General features: G+C 39.3%; 3 protein-coding genes across 8 annotated transcripts; 1 reads left to right on the top strand and 2 right to left on the bottom strand.

The window, feature by feature from the left end:
* Positions 1 to 1,615: 1,615 nt before the first annotated feature.
* On the bottom strand, positions 1,616 to 7,895 carry ube2na (ubiquitin-conjugating enzyme E2Na). The gene is made up of 4 exons (XM_046393445.1): positions 7,775 to 7,895; positions 5,011 to 5,257; positions 3,551 to 3,691; positions 1,616 to 2,867 (listed from the first exon to the last, which is right to left on the bottom strand). Exons 1-4 carry the CDS (start codon positions 7,802 to 7,804, stop codon positions 2,824 to 2,826), a joined length of 462 nt encoding a protein of 153 aa, XP_046249401.1. The 5' UTR covers positions 7,805 to 7,895; the 3' UTR covers positions 1,616 to 2,823.
* On the top strand, positions 7,385 to 11,707 carry c1qtnf13 (C1q and TNF related 13). Its single transcript, XM_046393441.1, has 4 exons — positions 7,385 to 7,712; positions 7,847 to 7,949; positions 8,570 to 8,783; positions 10,331 to 11,707. The coding sequence occupies exons 3-4, from the start codon at positions 8,753 to 8,755 to the stop codon at positions 11,398 to 11,400; spliced, it is 1,101 nt and encodes a 366-aa protein (XP_046249397.1). The 5' UTR covers positions 7,385 to 7,712; positions 7,847 to 7,949; positions 8,570 to 8,752; the 3' UTR covers positions 11,401 to 11,707.
* Positions 11,708 to 12,624: 917 nt separating this feature from the next.
* On the bottom strand, positions 12,625 to 23,631 carry nr1h4 (nuclear receptor subfamily 1, group H, member 4). Of its 6 annotated transcripts, XM_046393436.1 has the most exons (11): positions 23,406 to 23,631; positions 22,759 to 22,806; positions 22,454 to 22,624; positions 19,992 to 20,369; positions 17,867 to 18,007; positions 16,384 to 16,550; positions 16,178 to 16,276; positions 15,954 to 16,053; positions 15,653 to 15,799; positions 13,487 to 13,600; positions 12,626 to 13,391 (listed from the first exon to the last, which is right to left on the bottom strand). In XM_046393436.1, the coding sequence occupies exons 3-11, from the start codon at positions 22,548 to 22,550 to the stop codon at positions 13,153 to 13,155; spliced, it is 1,482 nt and encodes a 493-aa protein (XP_046249392.1). In that variant the 5' UTR covers positions 22,551 to 22,624; positions 22,759 to 22,806; positions 23,406 to 23,631; the 3' UTR covers positions 12,626 to 13,152. The 6 variants fall into 6 exon arrangements, with proteins under 6 accessions (XP_046249395.1, XP_046249392.1, XP_046249390.1 ...); XM_046393434.1 differs by lacking the exon at positions 22,759 to 22,806 and having other exon boundaries at positions 23,406 to 23,630; XM_046393437.1 differs by lacking the exon at positions 22,759 to 22,806 and having other exon boundaries at positions 12,628 to 13,391; positions 16,384 to 16,526; positions 23,406 to 23,625.
* Between the last annotated feature and the right edge of the window lie 1,440 nt (positions 23,632 to 25,071).

Below are 25,071 nucleotides of genomic sequence, written 5' to 3'. Positions count from 1 at the left end.
ACAAGATAAGTCATTACTGGCTGATCGGTTAAACTGGTTTGTGACTGGGGGGGTTTAATTTCAGAAGTTAAGAATGTTCTTATTAGCATTTCATCTACAGACACATATATGCCAGCCTTCATTTTAACAGCATATGTCTTATAAAAGCATCCGTATTTCTCACTTTTCTCACCTTTTAGATATATACAAATATAATAATTTGTACTGGTAAACAGTTTCAGGAACAGGAACAAATACATCCAACACATAAATACATCAACAGAAAAATAAATAAACTCTGCCTTTCAACACATGCATCGAATTTGCATTACGTTTCTATTTATTAAGCTGTTGCATCAACTCATATCTTGACAGCCAAGGTACAAGTGAGAACAAAAATGATATTTTGCATTTGGATTTTCATGATTACCCACACAATCATTAGGGCAAATAAACTGTTGAGTTCGCTGCAGTATCATGTTATTTCACCCACAGGTTATTTACAGCAGCCATCCTCTTGTAGTGAGGTGGTGAAGCCACGCACTGCTGAGTGAAGAAGTTACAAAGCTCAGGGCTTCCCTCTAGTGGATGAGGACTGTCTTCAAACTATAGGAAATGTTCAAAGGTGGAAAAGTGTAGAAGTGTTTAAAAAAATGACAATGCCTTTGTATTTGGATGTGTCCTTCTCATTGAAGACATTCACCGCTGTAAGATAGTGGTATCTGGCACCATCTAAAAAGGGAGGAATAGATATATAGAATAGAATAGGTAAAAAATGTAGTAATTCATGAATGATCCTGACCCACATCCTAAGAAGCACTCACATGACGATTAAAAGGTTTGTGAAAAGTCAAGAACCACGTCATGTTCTGCAAATACAGTTACTAGAGTCACGGGCATGCAAACATGTAGACCTCGGTTTTCCAGGCTAAGCAGGACAACTTTGAAAACCTCCTTAAACTTTTAACTTAATGTGAGTGAACCAGACCCACGTGCCTGGGGAGGACACACAGCTCTGTAAACCCTGTGAAGGTTTTAGGCACCACGCTTAGAGAAAAGGATTCAGTCGTTTTGATTTGCATCTGATAGTAAGTTAATGAGATTGTCTTTCAGTGCTTCAGGGTGAGAGCTGTAAGTTCTTGGTGGTTTGAGTCAGCAATGTGTCACATAACAGTATCATCTGTGTAAAGATTGGTTTAGACATGCATTAAACAGATAATATCATGTTAGAAAAATGAGGTGGCCAACTGGACAATTTCAACCTTCACACACTGATAAATAATAGTCCACTGGAAAGGAGGTTGGAAATAACTGCTGATTGACTAAAAAAGGGATTTTTCAAGCATTAAATATTTCAAATTACTGCAAGTATAGTAAAAAAAAAAAAATTTAAAAACTGCAACATTTATCTTGTCTATTGTAAAGCAGGGAAATTAATCTTCAGTACAAACTTAATGAAACCTTACAATTCACATCCTCACAATTCTGAACAGTATTAGCTAATTCATTTGTTAACGAATTTACAAACAATAATTATTATAATAAATCAAATTCCTTTTTTTTTTTAAAGAACTAGCAACTCCTTACACTCATCACTACAGTAACTGTCCCATTAAGAATGACACCAACACGACTATTTATTAACCAACAGATTTTATTTACACAACATAAATGTATGAAGGTGGACCGTTTCATAGCATTCTCAGAGCAGGAAAACATTTCCTCTCCACACACCAGAACAATAGAAAAAATGAATTTACAAACAGTGAATTGAATACAGACTTTTCAGCCAAAAGCTTTCACTGATCTTTTGGCGTTTGATCCTGTGACAAGCCAGCACTCCTCTCACACAGATCACCACCCCACCCCACCTCATGTCACCAGACAACTGACAGTCAAGTGTAACCACTGCTTTGTGAAATAAATGCCATGGGAAGAAGTAAACCACTGAGTCTTGAACCATTAGACTGTAATGACATAGAGTGGTTAGTGTGGGAACTGAAAGCAAGATTCACATATAAAAAACTGGCTAAGGTAAAAAACAAAACAAAAAAAAACAAAACAAAACACAAAAACAACATATGGTAAAACTGCTCACAATGTCCACCATACACTCCACACTCTCCACACACCACCCACAAGCCTACAGTTTACACTCAGAGTGGCAGAAAACATTAACGTGACAGTGAAAGGCTCAGTTTGGGTTTTAGTAATATTAGTTTGCATTTGATGCAGCCAGATGTGTACGCAAGAAGGAATGCGATCGTTTATGCGTCCATCTATGCAGGACCAAACACTTGTCTGCATCCAGGTGAGTGCCTACATACAGCGGGCTAGTAGTAGTTAGCTGCATTTCATAAACAGCAACATAAAAAAACAAAGTTAAAAGAAATAGTACACAATATTGACCATATCTAGACAACACCTCCCACTGTCTCCACTGTTCTCAAGCCTCCACCTAAAATGTGGGGCCCTCTTCCCCCATAAATGTGCTTAGAAGCAACATTTGGCAAAGACTTTCAAAATAAATGGACAAAGAAAGCCAAGTGAGTAGATCTACAAGCTCTGCCCATGCATTTGAACAGTAGTGAATTAGGACAGTGACCAGTCATTTCACTACTAGCGTGCATTTAAAATCACCAATTGTCAGCAGTTGTTTTTATCCTTTATAATATATTCATGTTTATTTCATAATATATATGTGTACATATATATATATATATATATATATATATTTAAGACTGTGTCATTTATATGCAAATAAAGTTGGAAGAGGTCTTGGCAGAATATGAGGGTTTGTGTTCATGCTTGACTTCCAATTGTATCTCCACTTGTCAGGCTGCTCTACACTTCAGTTTTGTTTGCATAGAGCCTGGTCCACGTCTTGGCTGTAAAGTTAAAAACAAACAAACAAACAAAAAACCTTCAGCGAGGATAAGAAAAGTTTTATGAAATCCTCATTATTTAAAAAGAAAAAAAAAGGTCAGACATATGGGAGGGGGTATTAACCAGATTAACATTAAATGAATATGAATAATATGAAAATTATTTAGTAATAACAAGTATCGATGAAGCCGGATGACCAACAGCTACACAAAGTCAACATGTTCATTAATTAATCAAATTGATCAAATGTGATTACCAACATAATTAATTATAAAACAAAAATATATCGATGAAAAAAGAATTAACGGTTTGAGTATTGCTCTCTTATCTCAAAAGTTTCAGTCTAGTTAAATTTGGACTAGTGGTCGTATTATTACATTTAAAATTATATGCTTTGTCATAAATGATTAATAATTTCACCACATTTCATTAACTGAGATACACAATTTACATTAAGGATATGGTATAAATAATTCTGGTCAAGACAGTTGAAAAAGTAACAGTAAAAAACACAAGAATACACCTCATAGTGCAACACAGATGCTACACAGTGTTTTGGGTTTTGTACTATGTGTGCCAGATGTTCCTTTAACCCAACTGATGAGGGGACAGGGAGCACACAGACATGATTGGGTGGAAAGTGCAATCAACCCTGAGGTAAACGCAGCCAGATCATAGCTCTCACCTGTTTCTATGGCTTCAGCTTCACTGGACTTCCACTTCTCTGCAACGTCATTCGCTAGGGGATCATCGGGGTTGGGTGCACTTAGCAACGCCTGGATGGAGAGCAGCACTGTACGAATCTGCAAAGCGGGCGACCATTTATCTGAAAAGATAAAAAAAAAAATAAAAAAGGACTGGGGGGAAAAAAAATACTTAATAAGACTGAAACACAGACCAAGAAGAGCAGAGGGACAAGAGGGTGCGAGGAAGTAAAAAGAGAGGAAAAGAGAGTAACGCACAAGTAAAAGTGTGCCTATTTTACACTGCAACAACAACGAGGAAACAGTGGTGATCTACAGTAGTGGTGGCACAAAGCTCCAGTTAGGAGCCACAAATGTAATGTAACAGCCCTTGATCTTTTGAGCAAGATGAAATTGGCAAATCCCTCTGTTCATTCACAGACCAAACATCACAGGACATAATACATACAGGCTTTCCAACAGTAACAAGTCTGACTGAACATGCCAAAGACAGCACAAATGCAAAGTGGCTGTTAAAGCCAAAGTTAAACAAATTTTAGGGTAAATCACAATGCGTGCCACACATAGCTGACCCTGCAAATACGGCAACATTTTCTAACACTGTCTCTAATGATTTTCAACATGACAAGACACAAAAAAGGACGAACAACATTCTAAAAATAATTCAATTAAAAAAAAGAGGCATTACTGAAATAAGTACAAAAAATGTAATGGCAGAAGGTATACAACAAAACAACCTAAATAAATAAACTGAATAAGTGAATAAATATAAAAGGTTACTGCTCCTCTTTCTACACAGTCAGCCTGTCATCACCCAAACTTTGCCCCTTTCCCCAGCCTCTCGTTCATACTTCATATCCCCATTTTCAATAAAGTGAATGAAGGGTTCCCCTTAAGAACAGAAGATTTTCTCCACTGAGAGGCAGAGGGGCATCTTCCTGAGCCACTTGATTATAACTTTTCTTTTATTTTTCGATAACAGGTGAATTTGGTTGAATTCCTAGTATAAACCACAGCTACTGCATGTGATATGTCACACTAAAACTCTTCTTGAAACTGTTTATCTTCCCACACCCCCGAAGGCAGTGAAACAATGTTCCACTCTCCTGTCTATGCTTAATATGCATCTATGTGTTACTGTTAAATTTATGCAATTTGACTGAAGTTATATATGTACTTATTAGCCAGTTAAATTGTAGTAGCTGTAATCTTGTGTTGACTGTTTTGGTATGGGCTTTCAGACACATGTTCCTTTAAGGCAATATGTTCCTGTATATCATCCTTCCAAGCATTCAGCTGGTCCACAGAGAATTCATTAGAGCCAGAGACCAGTGAGTTATACATGAGTGAGACTTGCCCTCTACCATAACAACAGCTGCAGTTTGCTGTCTCCAGAGTAGTTTTTGATTTTGAACAGTGATATTTCAGAGTACCGACTTACCTTTCAAAATGTCTAGACATATTCTTCCCAACTTGTCTACATTGGGATGATATATTTTGGTCATGAAGCGTACTTTAGGAGCTGCCATGGGATATTCCTCTGGTAAAAAGAGTTCAAGTTTAAATGTGCCCCCCTCAAAAGGTGAGTCCTGAGGTCCAGCAATGACCACGTGAAAGTAGCGGGCATTGCCTTCATCTGGCTCAGCCTTGATGCCTGGGACAGGCTCTGCAAGCAAACGCTGAGTTTCCTGGTATAGAAAAAGAAAGAAAGAAATTAACTATACGTTGGTGCTACTATATTACCCAGCCAAACGAAACAACCCAGAATTTCATGTGAAATTGATAAAATATGTTTACTATTATATAAAATTATCATAAAAGGGAGTCATTACTGTTCTAACAACAGAGTTGGCAGGCAGGCGATGGACTACGGTCTGCGGTCTGCTTGGCTTTTATCATTTATCACAGAGGCAAGGGTAGCTGTGACTGCAACAGTGGCTCACTCCTGTAATTCTGAAGACTGTGTGCAGTATGTATTTGTCTTTTAGAGGTGACACTGACTCAGCTACAGCACCGCAGGAGACTATTACTTTCATTCCCATAAGCCACTGCAGCAAGGCTTCTCCTGAATCGTGTCAACCAAGTGACCCACAGAAACAGACATCTTTGCTGTGAAAGAGGAGCAGGTATCTGATTTGCATGATGTAGCACTGAGTGGCACGCTTGAGAGATTCTTTTAGCAATTCATATATAAACGTCACTTTTCTCCAACTCTTCTCTGTACATTCTGTATTCACCAAACTGTAGTACTGATACTATATGAGGCCCTTTGATTATTTTCTAATCTAAAAACCTGGTATTCCCATGCTACTGGTTTCAAATGCAGACTTGTTTATTAAAAGCATCAAGCCTGATTACAACAGAGCAATAAATAAATAACAGCCGACTACATAAGAAATCGAGTGAAGCTTGGCAAAAGCCAGGACCCATTGTTTTTGATGTTCTTTTCCTGGATGCAAATGGGAGTGAGATTCCTGAAATGTTTCAGATAACCCACAGACAAAACCATGCAGTGAAAACACAGACGGCAGAGGGGCTCCCAGCTCCAGTCACACGCTCTGAGGGCTCAAGGGCTTGGTACGTTAAGTACTGTTCCCATCCCAACCCTGCCACCTTTTCCCAGCAACACTAGTCTGCAGTCTGCTTACTAACCCACCTGTGCAATCTTCTCTTACACATCATTCATATTTCCTAAGTGTTTAATGTAATGTAAAAAATCAGTACATGATAAGCACACTCCTTTACAAATCATAAGCTTTATTTCCAGTATATCTGGTTTATCTACACAAATATACAGAATACATTGTTATTTTCATATTTACATTAAGGGCTCTGTAAAGGTACCACAAAGAAAAAAGAAAAGTTAGTGGTTTCAGTGAAGCTTGTAGGTAAGAGGTAAAAATGAAGGTATCAAGAAGACTAGCAGCATGCACTGCTCCAAAATTTGAACAATCTACAGGGTGCACAGGAGTGGCAGGAATACAAACAAAACAAAACCTTTAGTCACAGATAAAAATTAAAAATTAAGGTATAAGAATGAAGAGTCAACTCCAGTCTTGGCTGAATGAAAATTAGTCACTTATTAGGTTCACAAATAGAAGACAGGCCAGCTTTTCTATGTTTCATACAATTATAAATTAAATATTTGCGGTGGCTGGTCAGCTTTCAACACATCACCCTCGTCTCTGGGAACTTAATATTTTTGCCATTTTATAGAAAAAATGAATTTTAATATAGCTTGTATTAATTAATACATAATGAAAACATAAATTGCAACCTGCACTGGAAAAGAAAGCTTCACAACAACACAAGCAAGCCATATGCCAAGTAACCAGAGCCCCTCTCAAAACTTAGTCCACTGAAATGTCATGATGACACTGAAATAAAATGAAATCAATTAGTTAGTATAAAGGCTGTCATGACAGATGAATGTAGCTGTAATCCACTGTATTAGTCTGTGAGTAACATGAGGCTTTAGTTGTGAAGTGTGTACAGGGGGCAGCTCTTCTTAAAAGCAGCAGCATCTTTTGCACGCTGAGCATAACCGTTTGGTTCGCTACATATTCAACACTTGCTAATACAGCTCAAAGTTATGGTACTAACGTTTAATTTAACTAATAGCTAGCAGGTAGCGCTAAGCTAAAGAAGCTAGCCTTAAACAGCAAAATAATTTCAATAGGAAAAAACAACAAGACACAAACAACCCATCTCAGCTTATGTGTGCTTAAAAGATATGCACAGTACTCGGAGTATGAAGCTAACAGGTTAGCATTAGCTTGTTGGATGTTGCTGTTGCCATCATTAAAAACAAACGAAGCTAACAAACTAGCCGAGGATAGCATCATTAGCCTGCTTAGTCAGTCATTCAGTCTGCACCACGATATGATGAGAAGCAACTTGAGAACTCTACTGTGCTTATAAAGAATATTTAGAAGACATAATGCCGGCATGCAACACATTATCTATATTTGTTTTACAATGCGTTGCTGTCCTTTTAACCCACCGTGTCTAGGTGTATCTCGGCAAAGGAATGAAACGGAGGTTACTTTATCCAAGTAACGTTAGCGAGGTGGATGCTAATGGTAGCACACAAAACAGTTAACCGGGCGTACCAGCAAAGCAGTGGGAGTTTACACTGTGCAGGTAGAGTTGTAGCCATGGCATAAAAGTTAGACATGCTGCGGTTTAAAGTGTGAAATGATTACCTTTGTGATCCTGCGGGGCAGTCCTGCCATCTTGTCTTAAATGTGTTTTTTTTTTTTTTTTTTATCTCTCAGTGCCTCCTCCCCGTCTTTGGCATTGACAGCGAACACACGTCTTCCGGGTTCTCTGCGTCATGACAGTAGATGGAGGGGCAGAAGCAGCTCATGGAGCAAGGCAGTAATTCATCCCAGTCAGTATTTAAGATTATTATACATTAATGAACCAATATAGCGTATAAAATGTACCACCAGATACACTAGATTGTGCTCTATGGCCCTTTAACTCCTCAAGGTATTCATAAGCACAAGCTTGTTTGAATATTCACTTTGACAATATTAATTTTGATTTAAAAAAAAATTTGTACATAGTCAAAAAATATATTTTAAGATTATACATTTAATTTACCAAACAAACTGGTTTGGTAGTGTGTCCATACACTGTCAAAAAAAAAATAAAAAAAAAAAATAGGAAGCTATCAAGGCAATAATGACCTACAGTGCTTTGAAAACCATTTATAGCGTATATATTTTATGTCTCCCCATCATGGTTTAGCCTTCATGAATAAACTGTAACCTCACACAAATTAATATAATATTATAGAAATAATTTTGCAGTACGTAAGTAGTTGCTACAACCAACACCCACATCAAAATAATTCAAACTTAGTTTCCCACAGCCACTCCATCTGTTCTAGACAAAACAGAGCATGAATAGACTTAATATTTCCGTGAGCCAATGAGGCTGCATAGCACTGCTACATTTTCACTTTTTTTTTTTGTTTTCTTTTTGCTCTCCAGGCAGAATGAAGCTATAGATTGGAGGGGGTTTGGGGCTCCTCCTCCTCCTCCTGGTATATCTGTATGGACAAAAGCTTTGTCCCTTTTCGGTGTCAGGCCATGTCAGACATGGACATTAGCAGTGCAACAAACTAAGAGGAACTTTATTCAAAAAAGCTGACGAATTAAAAGAAGACATACAGCATGCAATTTCTGTACCAGCAACGCCCAACAGGTAGGTTTGATATTTCTGCAAGGAGTGAACACTTTTAATCATCAATTCCGTGTGTATAAATAGAAATGGAATAAGAAATGTTTAGAGTTTTTTTATTATTATTATTTCTTTTGGCAGGCATATATTGTGAATTTTATCTCTGGACAGGATGGAAATTATTGACTTTTGTTAAAATTATAGCTGGTTGTCTGATTTTGTTCATTATGTTCACACTTTATATTTCATTAGTGTTACACAAATATGAATTTTACCCAAAACCCAAAACAATCAACATCGGAGCCTGTAATTACATGTTGTTGCTTTACAGGTGCAAGGCTTCCACTCATTTAGTTATGGAAGATCTTCAGAATAATATGACCCTGTGGGATTTTAATTTGATCTATTTCTGTACATTTATGCAAATCTTATAAATATTATGGCAAATTAATTTGACACATAACCATTCTGAGCCTGAATGTGTCTAGCTCTGTAATATACTTAACGGAAAAAAACAGCAGAATTTCTGGGAATTTAAACAAATTAAGTCCCTAAAAATATTCAAAAATCTACAGTTTTCATGAAAATAATCTCATATTAATAATAATAATTAATTTTTTGCAACTTATCACACTTCAAAGTAATGTTTCATTTAAACTTTTCAGTGGTGTCTTTTTGCAGTTTGTCCTGCCTCACCTCACCAACCGTCCAAAAAATTTCCATTGTTCAACACACACAGGAACAGATGAACCAGCACCTAATCTAGTCCCTTCTCTCAGTGCACAGACAGAACAGACAATATCAGCCACATTAGAGTGCTTGATTTGAGAGTCAATATTGATCTCGACAGGGCTTAACCAGCCTTCATTATCAACTTGGCGTATTTTATATAGAGGCGTGAGGGGTTAAGCTTGGTCTGATACACAAGACGCAATCTAAAAGAAGTGTATTTTACTTTGATATTGACAGGCAAAATGAAGCAATATGACCTTGTTTTTCCTTGGCACATTATTTTCTTTCTTTTCAGTTTGTTCATTTGAAGAACTTTTGGGGTCTGGCATGTAAGGTGTTGCACAAGAAAAAAATTCATAGAGAATAAACCTGTAAGAGACTTTTTCCTTATTCCTTTAATGTAAAAGTTCCACATTTTTGCTGGTCAAGAGTTAGAGATAAGAAGATCATTACCACTTTCATGTAGGCCTGGTATGCTGCGCCAACAGCCGGTTAACTTAGCACAAACAGGGAAACTGCTTGCCTGGTGTTGTCCAACAGTGACAAAATCTGCCACCTGTGCTTTTTTTGTTTAATGGACAGACATGAGAGTGGCATTAATCTTCTCATCTGTTTTCTCTGCAAGAAACAGAATGAGCATATTTTCCAAAATGTTGAACTGGTGACCTCTTAGATTTCGCCTGATCCCTTTGGTGGCCATGTCCATCAAATTGAGAACTGTAAGAACAGACTTTTATTTTGTTCAGCAAAACATCTCAGATATAACTCACTAAAACTGTCAATGACTTACCGTAAGTCTTCTGTAAATGGATTTTTTATTTTTTTATTTTCTCTTTTAGCTCGGTGGAGCACACATTGCCACCTGGCATGTGTATTCATCCTGATTACCTGCTCTGGACCAGTTTCACCCCTTCATGCCCCTCCAGTGACAACAGGTCTCCGCTCTGCTTTCTCTGCCACACGAACCAACAGTGTTGTGGGAGGCCAGCAGAAGGCAGTGACCTTCAACAGGCTCATGGTCAACATCGGCGGGGACTTCAATCCAAACACTGGTCACTTCCGCTGCCGCATCCCTGGTGCTTACTATTTCTCCTTCTCAGTGGGTAAATTTCCAAAGAAAATGCTTTCTGTGATACTGGTGAAGAATGGAGAGGAGGTGCAGGCTATAGCTTATGATGACTACCGCAAGAGAGGGAGGAAAGTTCAAAGCCAAAGCATAATGATCAGTTTGAAGGAAATGGACACAGTGTGGCTGCTTTTACAGCAGAGTCCTCAATATGCTTTATACAGCAATGCTGGTCCTTATATCACCTTTTCTGGTTACCTTGTCTATCCTGACATGTCCCCAACCAGCTACATCACCAACCACTTGTCCCCAGGCCTGTCCTTCCCAAACTGCCTCCCTCAGGGTGATACATGGGCCAGAGGTCAGACGACAGAGCAGCCACGGTCTGCCTTCTCTGTGGCACGAACATCCTCACTCCTGGGTCAGAGCAGCAGGCAGCAGGACAAGCCACCTCTGACCTTTGATGTGGAATATGTCAACATCGGGGGGCATTTCAACAAAACCTCAGGCATGTTCACATGCCAATTCCCTGGAGCGTACTTCTTCGCCTTCACTGTGGGGAAACACCCTCGCAAGGCTGTTTCTGTGAAACTGATGACAGGGAAGGGCGAGGTGCAGGCGATGGTGTTTGACGAGGACACATCGAAGAGACGGGAGATGCAAAGTCAAAGCTTACTGTTGTCTCTCCACCAGGGCGACAGTGTGTGGCTGTACAGTCAGCAGGACGAGCGTTATGCTGTCTACAGCAACCAGGGGAGGTACACCACCTTTTCTGGCTTCTTGGTTTACCCTGAAGCAGAAACACTCACACCCCTGCCCACACAGGACAGAACTCACCTCTAAATGTCTTAACTCTTCACGGTGTCCTTTAAAAAAATAGTAAAAAATAAATAAATATGTGTAGTACCCCTTTGTTTATTTGCTCGCTGTCTTTTTTTTTTTTTTTTTTTACAGTAAATAGTAACAGGGATTACATTTGTTGCCAAATTACTCCACAAGATGGTGCTATGATACAGTTAAGGACACTACCCAGAATGCATTGTGGTTATTTTTGTCCTAAAAGTGCAATTAGCTATAAAACATCACAAGATAACATCTTGATTCAGTAATGGTACTTTGTTTCACAGACACATTTATCTTTAAAATTCTTTCTCTAATTAAAAAGAAAAACTGTATTACATGTATAAATGATTATTACATGCTATGGATAATTATGTAAATGATGTATAGTTTATTAACATGAACCTTCTGTAAAAATGATATTTAGAGATATATCAGGGTGGTGTAAGTTGAGATAGACACTATGTTATGGAACCTTTACGTTGTGGATATATCTGTATCTGTTCTGATGTTCTAAGTGCATTTTAGAATAAAACAAAATAAATTCCATTTCAATAACCTGAAAATGTCTTATTTCTTCTAAGGCTAATGTTATTGGTACAATTATTGGTGTTGCATTAAACACAAAGTAGATTCACTGTGAGTTAAGTTTATGTTGTCAGTGTGAGATACTACTGCTTCTACTACTTCTGCTGGAGTGCCATTGGTACTCCAACTACTGTAATTATGAACAACTACAGCACTGATAGTGAAATTCAAATCAATTCATATCTTAAAACATTTACAGAGTCAGCCAAAACAATGAATACACACATCAGGAAAAGAAAAACATGCATAAATATTTAATTTGTGTAAGTCTATACATATATCTATGTCTATACATATAGATACCTCTTTCAAGGTTTGATCAAATTACGATAACACTGTGTACTGTTGTACAATGTTTCCCCAACAGATGGCATCACCCTTTTTTCCTGATGTGTGCACACATTATTTTGGCTGATTCTGTATATTAACATGGTCATAAATAATCCTAAATATTCTTTGATTATATAAATAAGGAATAATAAGTTCATGGTTTTGTTAGTTGTTTGTTTGTTTGTTTGTTAGTGGGTAATGTAATGGAAGATCACATTCAGTTAGGGAAACCCTTTGACATTAATGTTAACATTAATGTTCTTTACGTAATTTGAACATGTTTCAGCACACTTGACAATAAAATGTCCCAACATAAATCTTTTTTCATGTTAATTTTGTTATTTATTGAGACAGAACATACATCATTTGTGTATTTACAGCAAATACATGTAGAGAGCACTATGAGTTTTACAAATAAAAAATAAATGAATCTATTATTAAATTCAATATAATCTAAACTTGAGCACCATCCTTGCTTTGAATAATTTCCAGTGTTTGTTCTTGTCTGATTAATCATGCTGGGACTTCAAGACGCGTTACATGGTGTACACAACAAAAAGAAGTTATTTCAGTCGTCTCAACAATAAGACAAGTCTCAAGAATGACAGCAAACAGACACAATGATGTAGTGAGTCATAAAAAACTAACCTAAACCATTCACAGAGTCAACACACGACTAACTCCAAGAAAGTCAGGCCACACAGGAGACAGGTTGCATGGAAATTATAATTCCAGATCGTCACATGATCCAGTATAAATATTCACTGCAGCTGAACCATGACTCTGTCTTCCAAGTGAAAAGTTACCATCCCGATGTTTCCGTTCACTTCTGGTGAGTCACTGCACATCCCAGATCTCACAAAGCAGCGGGGTAAATTTGTGGTCGTTCATTCTCCAGGATGTGAGCATCTCTGCGTGGTAGTGGCTGAGTGTCCTCAGCTCCGTCAGGCGGCCCAGGAGACGAGCAAAGTACTGCGGGTCCTGTGGATGCTGCAGGACGCACATCTTCCTCAGCACGTCCAGCATGGTCTCCTGAAGTCTCTCAACAGCCTGCTGATCCTTCACATAAGGCCGATCTGGAGAGGTGATAATACTCTTAGAATATCTGCACCGTACATGGTGTCATTATAAAATAGTTCTAGATCACTGAAAGCTGTTGTTACTGGGTCACCTGGTGTCAGGATGGTTATGGTGGTGAGGAGAGCCTGTTCTTCCCGCACCATGTGGAGCTCCCCGATGCTTTTGTAAAAGTTGAACATGGGTGTGATGAATTCCTCTGAGATGCCTGCAGAAAAGACATCTCCAGTTTTCAAAAATATGTATACTGAGATTTTAAGTTCCCCTTAAAATCTCCATGAAAAGGTAAACCCAAGTACAGACCCTGGATCAGTGATAGCATGAACAATATAATGAGTTGTGTTTTAAGGTCTGATGTAATAAATTTTGTTTTTCAAATTTTCAAAGATAAGCTGCTTAAGGAGCTAAATGGATTAACTTAAGGGCAACTTTTATTATTATCCATAATGAAATTCAGATTGTTGGGGTTAAATATTAGAATTTTTGTCCTGATTTCTGCCACAGGGTGTACATTTAAGCACACAAATCATTCTTCAGCTCACCACAGGACACTTGTTCCAAGCATCTACAGTACTTTTCTTCACTTAATTTCCTTATACCAATAAAATTCAAACTAAAATTAATAATGAAATACACAAAGCTAGACAACATTGCTTTAAAAGATTTACCCTTTCCAATATATTTACCTTTTAAGAAGAATAGATTTTCCACTTCTGTGCTAATTATGAACTAAAAATCAAACGTTCTTCACTCAGCTTTTTGCAGAAATTATTAAGAAGAAGCTGAGGAGCATCCTGGCAGATCATGCCCATCATCTCTTGAGCCAGTTTGAGCCTTTGAGCTCCAGGAGGTGTTGTAGAGTCCATCTGGCCAGATGTGTTCTACACTATTATGTGTTTTATAAATGTTTTTCCTCATTTGTTTTGAATCAGTGGTTAACGCGTTTAATAAAAAAACAGACTGCAGTAATGCTTTTGTAAAATGTTTTACAGTTTTGCACATTTGTTCAGATTCAAAAGGCTGTCAAACATAATAAATATCACTGTAATCAACAGTCAGCTACAGTGTAGTCAGCTGAATGTGCTGTGCTGTGCTGTGCTGTGCTGAGGCGAGTGTTATGGATGAACTGCACGTACAAAGAAGAAGATAAACAAGAGAGTGAAAATTAAAATGCAATAATGATGCTGTGCAAAACAACAAATATAAACACGTCTGCTTTTCTTATTTAGGTGATGATTCAGTATTGAGAAAAGGGGTGATTATTATAATTAATGTGGTATCTATATAATTTCTGGCAACAGTTCCTACTTTAGATGCTCTCCAAACTAGCAGAGAGTGTCTGTCTGCTTGGACACACCATCAAGCATTCAGAAATGCCAGTGGGGCTCAGAGGGAGAGAAGTGGACAATAGCATTCTTGATGTTTTGATAAGGAACAATGGTCTCCTCAGACAGCTTTGCTCTCTTATTTTCCCAGAATGGCCTTTAGTGTGAATATCTCTTATCCCCACCATTCACATCAGGGCTGCGCTGAGGGACCCAGTGACTCACACACTCTCCTGCTGTCACTGCGGCTGTCTGTCTAACTGTCCAACCTGGTTGACACAATGACACCTCACATACATATAAATTTTTTTTTTTTTTTTATAGCCGCCAAGCAGTAAACTATTTGACATGGCATATATGTGGAAACAGAGAGGCTGTAATAACCGCATATGTGAGAAACACCTTCCCATGGCAGAAACAACCTAAATGTGTGTGTTTTAATAAAATAAAAACAACACCACTAAAGCGATGGGTTTGCTTTGAATGCTCTCATTTACCTGTCAGTATTTCCACACACACACACACACACACACACCTAAACAGAGTGAAACTGTACCCAGTGAGGGTGTGTACATGTGTAACCTACACCCAGCCAGAGATCAACAGGTCAACACACATCTCCCAGCTGCATCACACAGATCAGGTTGATCAATTATTAAAGGAGGATCCGACCTGCTTTGGAACTGCAAAAGTTGTGATGCTGTGTGTGCAGCCTGCTGCAGCTGGTAGACCCAACATACCAGGACTCTTGAAGGTCGTGAATTAGAGGATATTTTAGTTCCACATTTTAAGCTTACATGGAAACTCTGAAAGTTTGGAAAACCATAGTTTTTCCTCTGACCATGAAGATTAGTATGGCTGCACAGCTTGAGTTTTAGTTGGGACAGTTCAAGCTTGGTATCTTACATTTTTATGTATCACTTCAGCTGACTCACCACTTTTGCGTATCCTGTCCTCCAAAACTTCTGTGTGCCCACTGGGCATCTTCCTGTTGAAAACCTGAGCGGAGCGCAGAAACATGGCCTCCACAGCCGAGCCCTTCAGCAAAGCAATCTGATCCTCACGATCCAGAGAGAGGAAGCCTGTCAGAGGCATCACGACACCCATTACGTCCAGAAAAGATGTAAAATGTTTACTCATTTATTTATTTGTTTGTTTGCTTGTATTTGTAATGATATAAGAGAATCAGCGTGGTTATGTCTTATTTCTTAAGATATACAGAGCAGGAAATAATACCTGGAATATTTTTTGTAAACTCCACAAGAACTTGAACTTGGTTTGTTGCCATTTCTGTCAAGAGGAGGAAGTTTTCCTCTGCACTGTACTGGTCTTGTAGCTGAAGACAAGAGGTTTATTTATTTTTTTTATCAACAATTACAGCTACATGTCATCATGCGAACTTCAGGATCTTTTAATGTCAATAACAGAAACAGTCTGAAGTGATATTGAGGGTAATATACCAATTTTTTGGTCACATCTTGAGGAATCTGATGTCTGTTGTAAGCTTCTACAATGATTTTCACCAGTGCCTGCTGATCCTTAGTAATTTCAACCTTTTCCTGTATACGAAGAGAAAACAGAAACAACACACATCATTAAGTGATGACACATTTTGCCACAGTTTATATGACATAATAAATGTGTGCAGGACAGAGGTTGTGATCACCTTCGACAGCTTGGTGGTCGAGGTGACCTGTTTGTTGTCCGTGTTGTCTGCCCCCTCTGTCTCATCTCCAGTCGACTGGCCCGGGGAGGCCTTGGTGTTCTTTCGCAGCCTTTTAGATTTACACTGGATCTCTGTCAGCAGGCCTGCCAGCAGCGATGGAGGCTTCACTATGTGTGTTAAATACCTCACAGCTCATTCAACAGCATTTGTAAATGTTCACTTTCATTTATCATGAGGCCATTTTAAAGTTTTATTTAATATTGGTGCCAGTCCTACATACTGCTGAAGTGAGAATCTTAATTATATGTAATTTTCTATCATTAATATTTCAACACATCATTTATCATTATCCATCCATCCATCCATTTTCTATACCGCTTATCCATCAGGGTCACGGGGGAGCTGGAGCCTATGCCAGCTGACTACGGGCGAGAGCCGGGGTTCACCCTGGACTGGTCGCCAGTCAATCGCAGGGCCATTTATCATTATGTGTGAAGTAATCAATTCATGTCAGTGTCATTTAATTACTACAGTTTTCATTTCTGTTTTATAATCAGATTATGCTATCACTTTGTCATTTTATTAGTGACTATTTTTAAACGTTTGCTCCAGCACATTTTCCATTAAGGAAGAATACACTTTCACCTCTCCATCCTATGTTATGATAATTTGTTCTTAGTCCTTCATGTTTAACTTTGTAAGTTCAATCAATCCAGTGAATGAATTTCCCTCTTTTGGTAAAGTCTTTAAAGTACAGTGAGGAGAGGTGAATAATCATAAAAATAAAATCAGCCTCTCCAGTGAATTAGCATCTGTCTTTTCACACGATGACCAAAAAAGTCTAATTAGTTGAGCTGTTTTTGCTCTAGCTGGCAGACTCATGAATGCCTGCCACTCTGCAATATTCATCACAGCGCTGCACTATTTATGAGCAACAGGAGTCCATTCAGTCCTCCTGCTCTTTTCAGCTGACAGCTCTAAATAGACCCATCAATATCAATCCTCCGAAGACTACAAAAGTACCGAAAATACATGTTCTGTCTTTCATGTTGAGGTACACTCAGCTTATGAAAATGCTGAAGACTACATTCCCAAACATGTCAAAGGTGTTAAGAAAACCTGATAGCATGTGTTAATTTTTCCTAAATGGAGCTTAAGGTGTTGGTTTCACTGTTTCTATTCCTGTAACAGCAACAAAAGCTGGACCTTTCTGTTGTGTGATGAGTGACGTTCAGTCCCCCACTAAAATTCAACAGGCCATGTCAGAATGGAAAATGAGGGCTCACCACGGCCACCTTGACAGCCTCTCTTGACTCTACTAAACACACAGCACAGTGTGCACATGTGGGCAGCACAAATCATTTTGACCTGAGGCATGATAATGAGTAGAAATTTACCCACAATCTTTTCTTTCTCTATCATATCAATTAATTATTGTTTCTGTGTCCTGTCAGCACCAACAGGAACCACCAGGGATACTCACATTCAGCCAGCATGCCCATCTCTTTGCACTTTCGTAGCCGACACTCTTGGCATTTCCTGCGCATATACATGTCCATTTCACAGTTTCCCCCACTCTTGCATTTGTACACAGCGTTCTTTGTTATGCTCCGTCTGAAGAAACCTGAACATGATTGACAAATGGAGGCATTATTATGGCACAGGTAGAAGATATGCAGATACAAAGTCAAGACATTTAGAACTAGACTGTTGGACCACACTATAGTAAATTGGTGAAAAGTAACAAAGAACATTCACTTATGTACTGTATTAAATTGTATTTTGTGCTAGTAAGTAATTATTATCATTTATTTGATACCACTGCTTCACTACAGTTCAGGTTTTGTTTTGTTTTTTTGGTTTTTTTTGCTTTTTTTGTTAACTAACTTTTCTGACTATAATTAATGCCAGCTATAGTCACTAGGGTACCACATAAAAGTACATTTATGTTATGTAAAACTGATGCCGTTTTATAAATTTATCATCATACCACACTACAGAACTCTGAAAGGGTCTGTTCCAGATATCTAGGTTAAATAATTTTGACACTTAGATGGATTTGCTCTGTGGCCACTTTAGGACAGCAGGAACAAGCTGTGAGCACGACACTTATCACATATTGTGTTGATATGACATGCATTTGTCCATGTGCACATCCAGCAGACACAGGATGACATTATAATTTGGAGTTGCATTGCATTGCAGGAAAATGCTTGGCTCCTTAGCTGCTACACGCGCCACTGTGATCGCCATCACTATGTCTTTTTGCTGTACTGGTATTGTACAGTAGACTTATCTACTGAAAACAGCTGCTGAGTCAAGTGATAATCTGTGGGTTCATTATTAGACCCCATTCACCGACACATGGTCATCTGAGCCATAGTTATTTTGGAAATACTGATCGTAGCTGTGTTTTATGCAGGTAATTCTTCTGGCCTTTCAATTTAGGACTTTATTTTATTGTAGTATTGTTTTTAAATTATCTGATCTTCTTCCATCACTGCCCAGTACGTATTCCATGCAGATTTAAACTGATATAACCTGAAGAGATAAATGACAAGGTGACATAAATGAAATTCGTACCGAATATGCTATTCTCATAATGTCACAGAGAGAGGAAGGATGGCAATGTTCCAGACAGGGAGAGCAACAGAGCAGCACACACACAGAATGACTTTGGAACAGTTATTAGACATTCTGACATAGAACATTAAACAGAATGACCTGCATTAGCGTAACTCAGCTCATGTTGCTCCTGCATTGTACAGCCGAAAGCTGAGAGGCCACCGACTCTAGCAGCAGGACCTGGAAGACCTGAGCCTATTCTCAGTCAAACGACAGGACAGACCAGCTGCTGCACTCCTGTCATTGTCCAACCTCACAGTGTGGAATTACACTCATACCCATTCACCCTGAGCTTGGACAGGAATCACAGCAAATTCACGGCCTCATAAAAACATGGGGAGGAACCGCTCAAGCCCACGACTCCACTGTCACCATTTTTACATGAAGAAGGGTTGTAAAAGTGTAATCTGTCCTCATATATTTCCTCATATATCCTTTGTACTCTATAAATCAGCCTCAGTCTTTTCTTTAGCTCAGGAAGTCAAAGTCTGATGCAGCACCAAAGCATATTTCTGACTCAATATTGTTCCCTGTCTGTGAAGAATTGTCACTTAAGCCCTGAGTCTTCATAAGTAAAAACAGGACAGGTCCTCTTGTAATAATTATACATGTTTCAAATACTCCTCACCAGCCGCTGTCTGGACTGTAGATTAGGACATCCCTGACAAGGGTGGCCCCTAAAGTCAACAGCAAATGACAATGATAGAATTTTAGCTGTGTGGGTCAAATGTCATTCTACACTACTGCAGACTTTGTCCGTGTCTAGACATTTACTTTATAGAGTAAAAACAAACAGGACATTTTCCACATATATATTTCTATTGATTTGTTTCAGGATACTTAATACTGTATCCTGAAACAGTAAAATTTCACTTGCATCAACAGTCAGAATGCAACCAATTCCGAGCGGAGTAAAACTCCCATATGACCGCTCTCAGTTTAAATCCAGTGCATTTGTCTTGCTACAGCACATCTTCTCTCACCTTTACATCCCTCACAGGTGAGCGCATTATAATGGTATCCAGAGGCCTTGTCTCCACACACAACACAAAGTTCCTCCCCTTTGACCCTTCCAGCCTGCGTCATGTGCCGGGTCCTCTTGCACACAGCAGGCACCACAGTGGACATCTCTTCCATCTCTGCACCATAGCTGACCTCCAGGGGTCCTTTCCTCAGTTCATATATCCCCGTGTGTGAGTACCATTCATCTCCGTTGTAGGGAGGGTAGTAGTTCTGACTGGAGTAGTATGGTGTGGAAGACATGGCTGGCTCCATGGATGAGTACTGCATGCTGGGATAGCTGGTGAAGGGTAAGATGTCAGGATCCTGCAGGAGAGGACTGCCTTGATCTGCCAGAATATCTAAGAGAGAAGTGGAGATGGGTTGTAAAAATGCTTAAAAATATTACAGAAGTTAGACAAAATAAAAATCTTAGCTCAAGGTCCACCTACTTACTTTTTTTTTATATCATTTTACCTGTAGCTTTCTTTAGATCAGAAATAGCTTGGTTGCCATTACATGGCATAAATATGGAACCAAATGATTACACATATCTCCATGTCAGATGTGAAAACTCAATCTGAAGAAGATTAAGAGGTGTATTTGAGAGTATTGAAAAACTGACCTTGAATTAAGATTAAGATTCACTTTTCAAGATCAATTATGAACTTTGCTGAGAGAACCTGTAAACACAACACCCACATGAAATCAACTCATCAGGAGGTTGCTAAGGTTCTGGCCCCCTGAGAAATGTTGAGTCCGGTGTTCAGTAAATTTGAGTTGATTTTGGTCTCCACCAACTGGGAAATATGTGGCTGCTAATTCTGTTCATTAGTTTGTCCCTAAATTACCATTTTGGTGGTAGACAGGTAGCATACAACTTGTCAGACGCTAAAATGCTCCTGAGGGGTCAGAGTATTGAGATAGTTATCTGTGGGAACATCACTGCTAATGAACCCTTTGTTGCAGCTTTAATAATATGAGCTGCTTCCTCGAGGAAGAATTGTGAAGTGTCAGAAGCAAAGAAATGCTATCTGAGTAATATCAACCTAAGCCACTTATTTCATACACTGAAATCACACGTTGGTTGGGCGTTAGAGCCTGTGCAACATCGTCCTGTCATTAAACCCTCATTTCTGATTGGGAAAAACGCAGTTTTATTTCAAGTACTTCCCAGTATAGGCTCCTTAAAACAGAGTCCAGCTCAGCAGTAGTCAGTAACCCACACAAGACATACTATAAACCCATAAATGATTAACAAGTGGCATGCACAGAGCACACTGTGTCTTTCAGAATGACATGTAACTGCACAGCAAACAAACTGGTAGTTTTGAAATTCCAAGAGAGTTTCACAGGATCAGACTGTTGCGTCGTGATTTCCACAGCACGTGTGATGTATTCATGACAGGACATTTCCCTTAAAAAGAGCAGAGTACCGTTTCAAAGACCACGTGTAGTCTACAATAACCCCTCAACTGTACTGAAATACTGTCAAATCCATTATTAAAGCAAGCTGACAAACTCAACACTAACACGGCATCTATCAAGCATCTGTAACACTGACCTCTTGAAGACTTGGTCTGGACCATGGCCATCTCTGTGTGACCAAACACACAGCCTATTTGCAGATTTTGCTCTCTGATCCCAACAGTCTAGCTGTGTTTTGTAGCTCAGTCCTTCCTTTGCTCCTCACTAACATTTCATCTTCCATTTATGTCTTTTGATGGGAAGACTTCCTTTCAAGTAGCGAGAAGACCAGATGTAGAGTACTGAACTACTTGGTGCTTGCTTGAGAAATCACAAGGGGAACAAAGGTCGCCTCAGCTACTCATTAACCACACAGTCACATTTCTTTACATCATTACAAGTAGCTGGCTAATGTGTGAAGTCATTGCCAGATTTGGGCAATAGCACAAGCTGTCAGCTACTGTATGGTGTTGTTGTGGTATGTGAGTGACCAGACATGGAGGTGACCTGGAGGAACATCTGCATCCATACATTTTTCTCTACACAGTGGGTAACCATTTTCTACCTGCTTGGTTAGTTTTTTAAAATAAATTTTAAGACATGATTTGTTACAGCTGCTGCACTCTGTTGTTTTGTGAAATATCCAGATTCATCATGGAAAGTGGCTGCAAATGCAGACTATTTTCATCATGGATGAATTAAATATTAAATGACTGCATAGACTGTTCATTTCCCAGAGCTCAAAGTGACATCCTCAGATTGCTTCTTTTGACCAAGTACCAGTAAAACTAATGATATTCATCTGCTTGAGCTGCATTTGGTGCTAAACGGCAGCTGTTAGCACTTGCCACGATAATCTAAGATTGGTAAGAATGATAAATATTGTATCTGCTAAAAATCAGCATGTTAAAGAGCCTGAACACCCTTCTTCAATCTTGTTGCATCTATCTGTGAGCTGGTCCCTGCCAAGATGACTTACCGAACAGGTGGGTGCTCTCGGAGATGGAGAATTCATCGCTGGGTGGGATTTCCAGTGGTTCCACCACATTGATGTCGGGGCCCACCCACTCATTCATTCAGGAGGGTCGCTGAGCACCAACTCAGAAAAGACAGGTTGAACTGGGCTGCTGAGCAGTAGTAAGCCTCTGATCTGTGACAAGCATCAAACTACTGTGATTTATGAATTATGGCGAAGTTTTCTTGCACACAGGAACTGCAGGAACCTTTGAAACCTGTTCCAGAGTGTAATTAAACATCAGCTTGGGAGTCCCCACATCAACACACCTGATAGGTCTTTCCTCCCACATGTGGAGAGAGAGGTTCAGTGGTTGCCTGCAGGGAGGTGTGGGAAGAAGATCAAGACCCCATGATTGAGTCATGGAAGGAGCCCTTTCTTTCTTGATCATGTCAGAGCAGTTATAATATGTCCTGTGCCTTTACAAGCACTCGTTGTGTCATTGGGGCTCACTTAGCCGGATGCACAAGGTCATTACTGTACTGTACCGATCTTGTGAAACTTGTAAAGCTTACAGTAGTTTACTAAACACAAAGTATGCAAGCCTTCAGTTTTAGTTAGCATCTTCTAATAAAATGGTAAAAACTGGATTGCAGGTAAGCTTGAAGGTATTTTGTCAATAGCAGACATGTTTCTGAACTAGACCGTGGCCTTTCTGGTGTTAAGGCCATAATATGATCACAATTGAAAGGCTACTTTTATAGACTTCATCTGCCACATTTTTTTTTTTAAATTAACTCAGTGTAATTTCCCCTGAGATCCAAAAGCAGCCCACAAGGACTCAGAAACTCGCAGTCTACTGTAACAACCCACACAACAGCCAGACGAAGCTCAGACACAACGGCACACAGTGGACTCATGAGAAGTCACCCGCTCACCACTGAACGTGAAATATGTTCAGTCTCACAGTGCTTACCTTGTCCCTTTCAGCTTTCCCTTTCAGAATGTGTTGCTGAATCCCTGCTTGCTAACGTTCCTCTTTTTCAGCCTTGTTTCTGATATCCACACTGTGAGCTGCAACTCAATCAGTATTTGCTAATGAACACTAAGTTGCTTCTGTCTGGGCTCCAGTCAGAACATGTGTAACCAGCTGAGGTCAGGGAGAAATGGATGGTGGTTATTAATTAAACTGTCCATTCCTGTCCATGTCATCCTTACTACAAACACCCCCACCCACCCACCCATACACACACACACACACACACACACACACACACACACACACACACACACACACAAAATCCCTCTTTATCTCACCAAGACGAGAGGCTGTCTCATGAATTCTCCAGCAGAAGCAGACTCCGACCCACCCACGCAAACATCACACAGAGAACATAACATATATATAATGATTAGTGCTGCTACCAGCCTAATAGTTTATATGTTCTATCTTTGAATGAAATGTATAGTGGTGTGTTTTCCTTTTTGCTGCAACACTTAGACCACACTGAATTGCTTAGAATTTCATAAGCAAAGGAAGAAATGAGCTTATCACAAAAAAACCCACTAGAAAGGAGACTGTGGTATTCATGGCCATTTGTCCTTGAACTGATTAGAGCTATTTCATCATGTCGCCGCAGTCTGCAGTACCAGTCCACATCAGATTTGTTTGTATTGGCACTTTCATACTTCAGTGTACCTGCTCAGTTGTTTTTGTGTAGTCTAAGATGGATTGAAATCAAACATTTCTTGTCTTTATAATCCTTAATTCTCAAAAAAACACTAGTTTAATCATTAATGGGTTGTTGCTCCATCCAAAGAGGCCCTTCTGAGTCAACAGACAGTCTCTCTGAAATAAACAGAACCTTTGCCATTGACTACTGGCTGTTTGTGGACTATATGGTGTGTGTTTGAGAGCATGTGGGGAATGAGCTGGCAGCCATGGCCACAGCCCTTCTGTTACATGAACAGTAGTCAACGCTCTCACAAGTGCTGATGAGGTTTGCTAAAACTATTTTAAATATTTCTCTTCAGGAGGTACAGTGAGGACTAGAACAGATACCGAGTGTTGCCTTCCTCCTTGGTGTTTTGTTACTCATTCCAGACAGGCCGTATTGTTGGTGACGCACTTGTGAAAAAACAGAAACACACCCTGGAAAATGACATAATCACCCACACGTTCTCAAGGACTTAAAGCACCGGGAGGAAAACCAGCACCAAAGTCCATGACCTTGAAAGCTTTCATCAGTGTGCAAGAGGGAACAATGATTAGACTCTTCATTGATCAACAAATGCACACAAAGCATCACATGAATATTTCACAATAAAAGGACTCCTTCTGTTGTCTGTTGAAGTGGTGGTAGTTTTTGAGAAGCGAGTCTGACACTGGTGAGGAATATCCTCTTCAGTAATTACCTTCCATGGTGAAAATGAAGCAGGCGCGTAAAGACAGATAAGACACAGGATGTTTACCACAGTGTGATGGGAAACAGAGCAGTCCTTGGGATATTTAAAAATGTCTAATTTGAGCCCACCAACATAAACAGGCTGCCTTAGGGACGACCCCGTTATATCACGTAGCTGCAGAAGATGACAAAAATTTAAATTGTGTAAAGAACACACTGTGTCTATGTGAAGACTTT

This window comes from Scatophagus argus, chromosome 7, assembly GCF_020382885.2.
Source record: "Scatophagus argus isolate fScaArg1 chromosome 7, fScaArg1.pri, whole genome shotgun sequence".
In the NCBI taxonomy this organism is placed as follows: Eukaryota; Metazoa; Chordata; class Actinopteri; family Scatophagidae; genus Scatophagus; species Scatophagus argus.
This window is presented reverse-complemented; position numbering and strand designations above follow the sequence as displayed.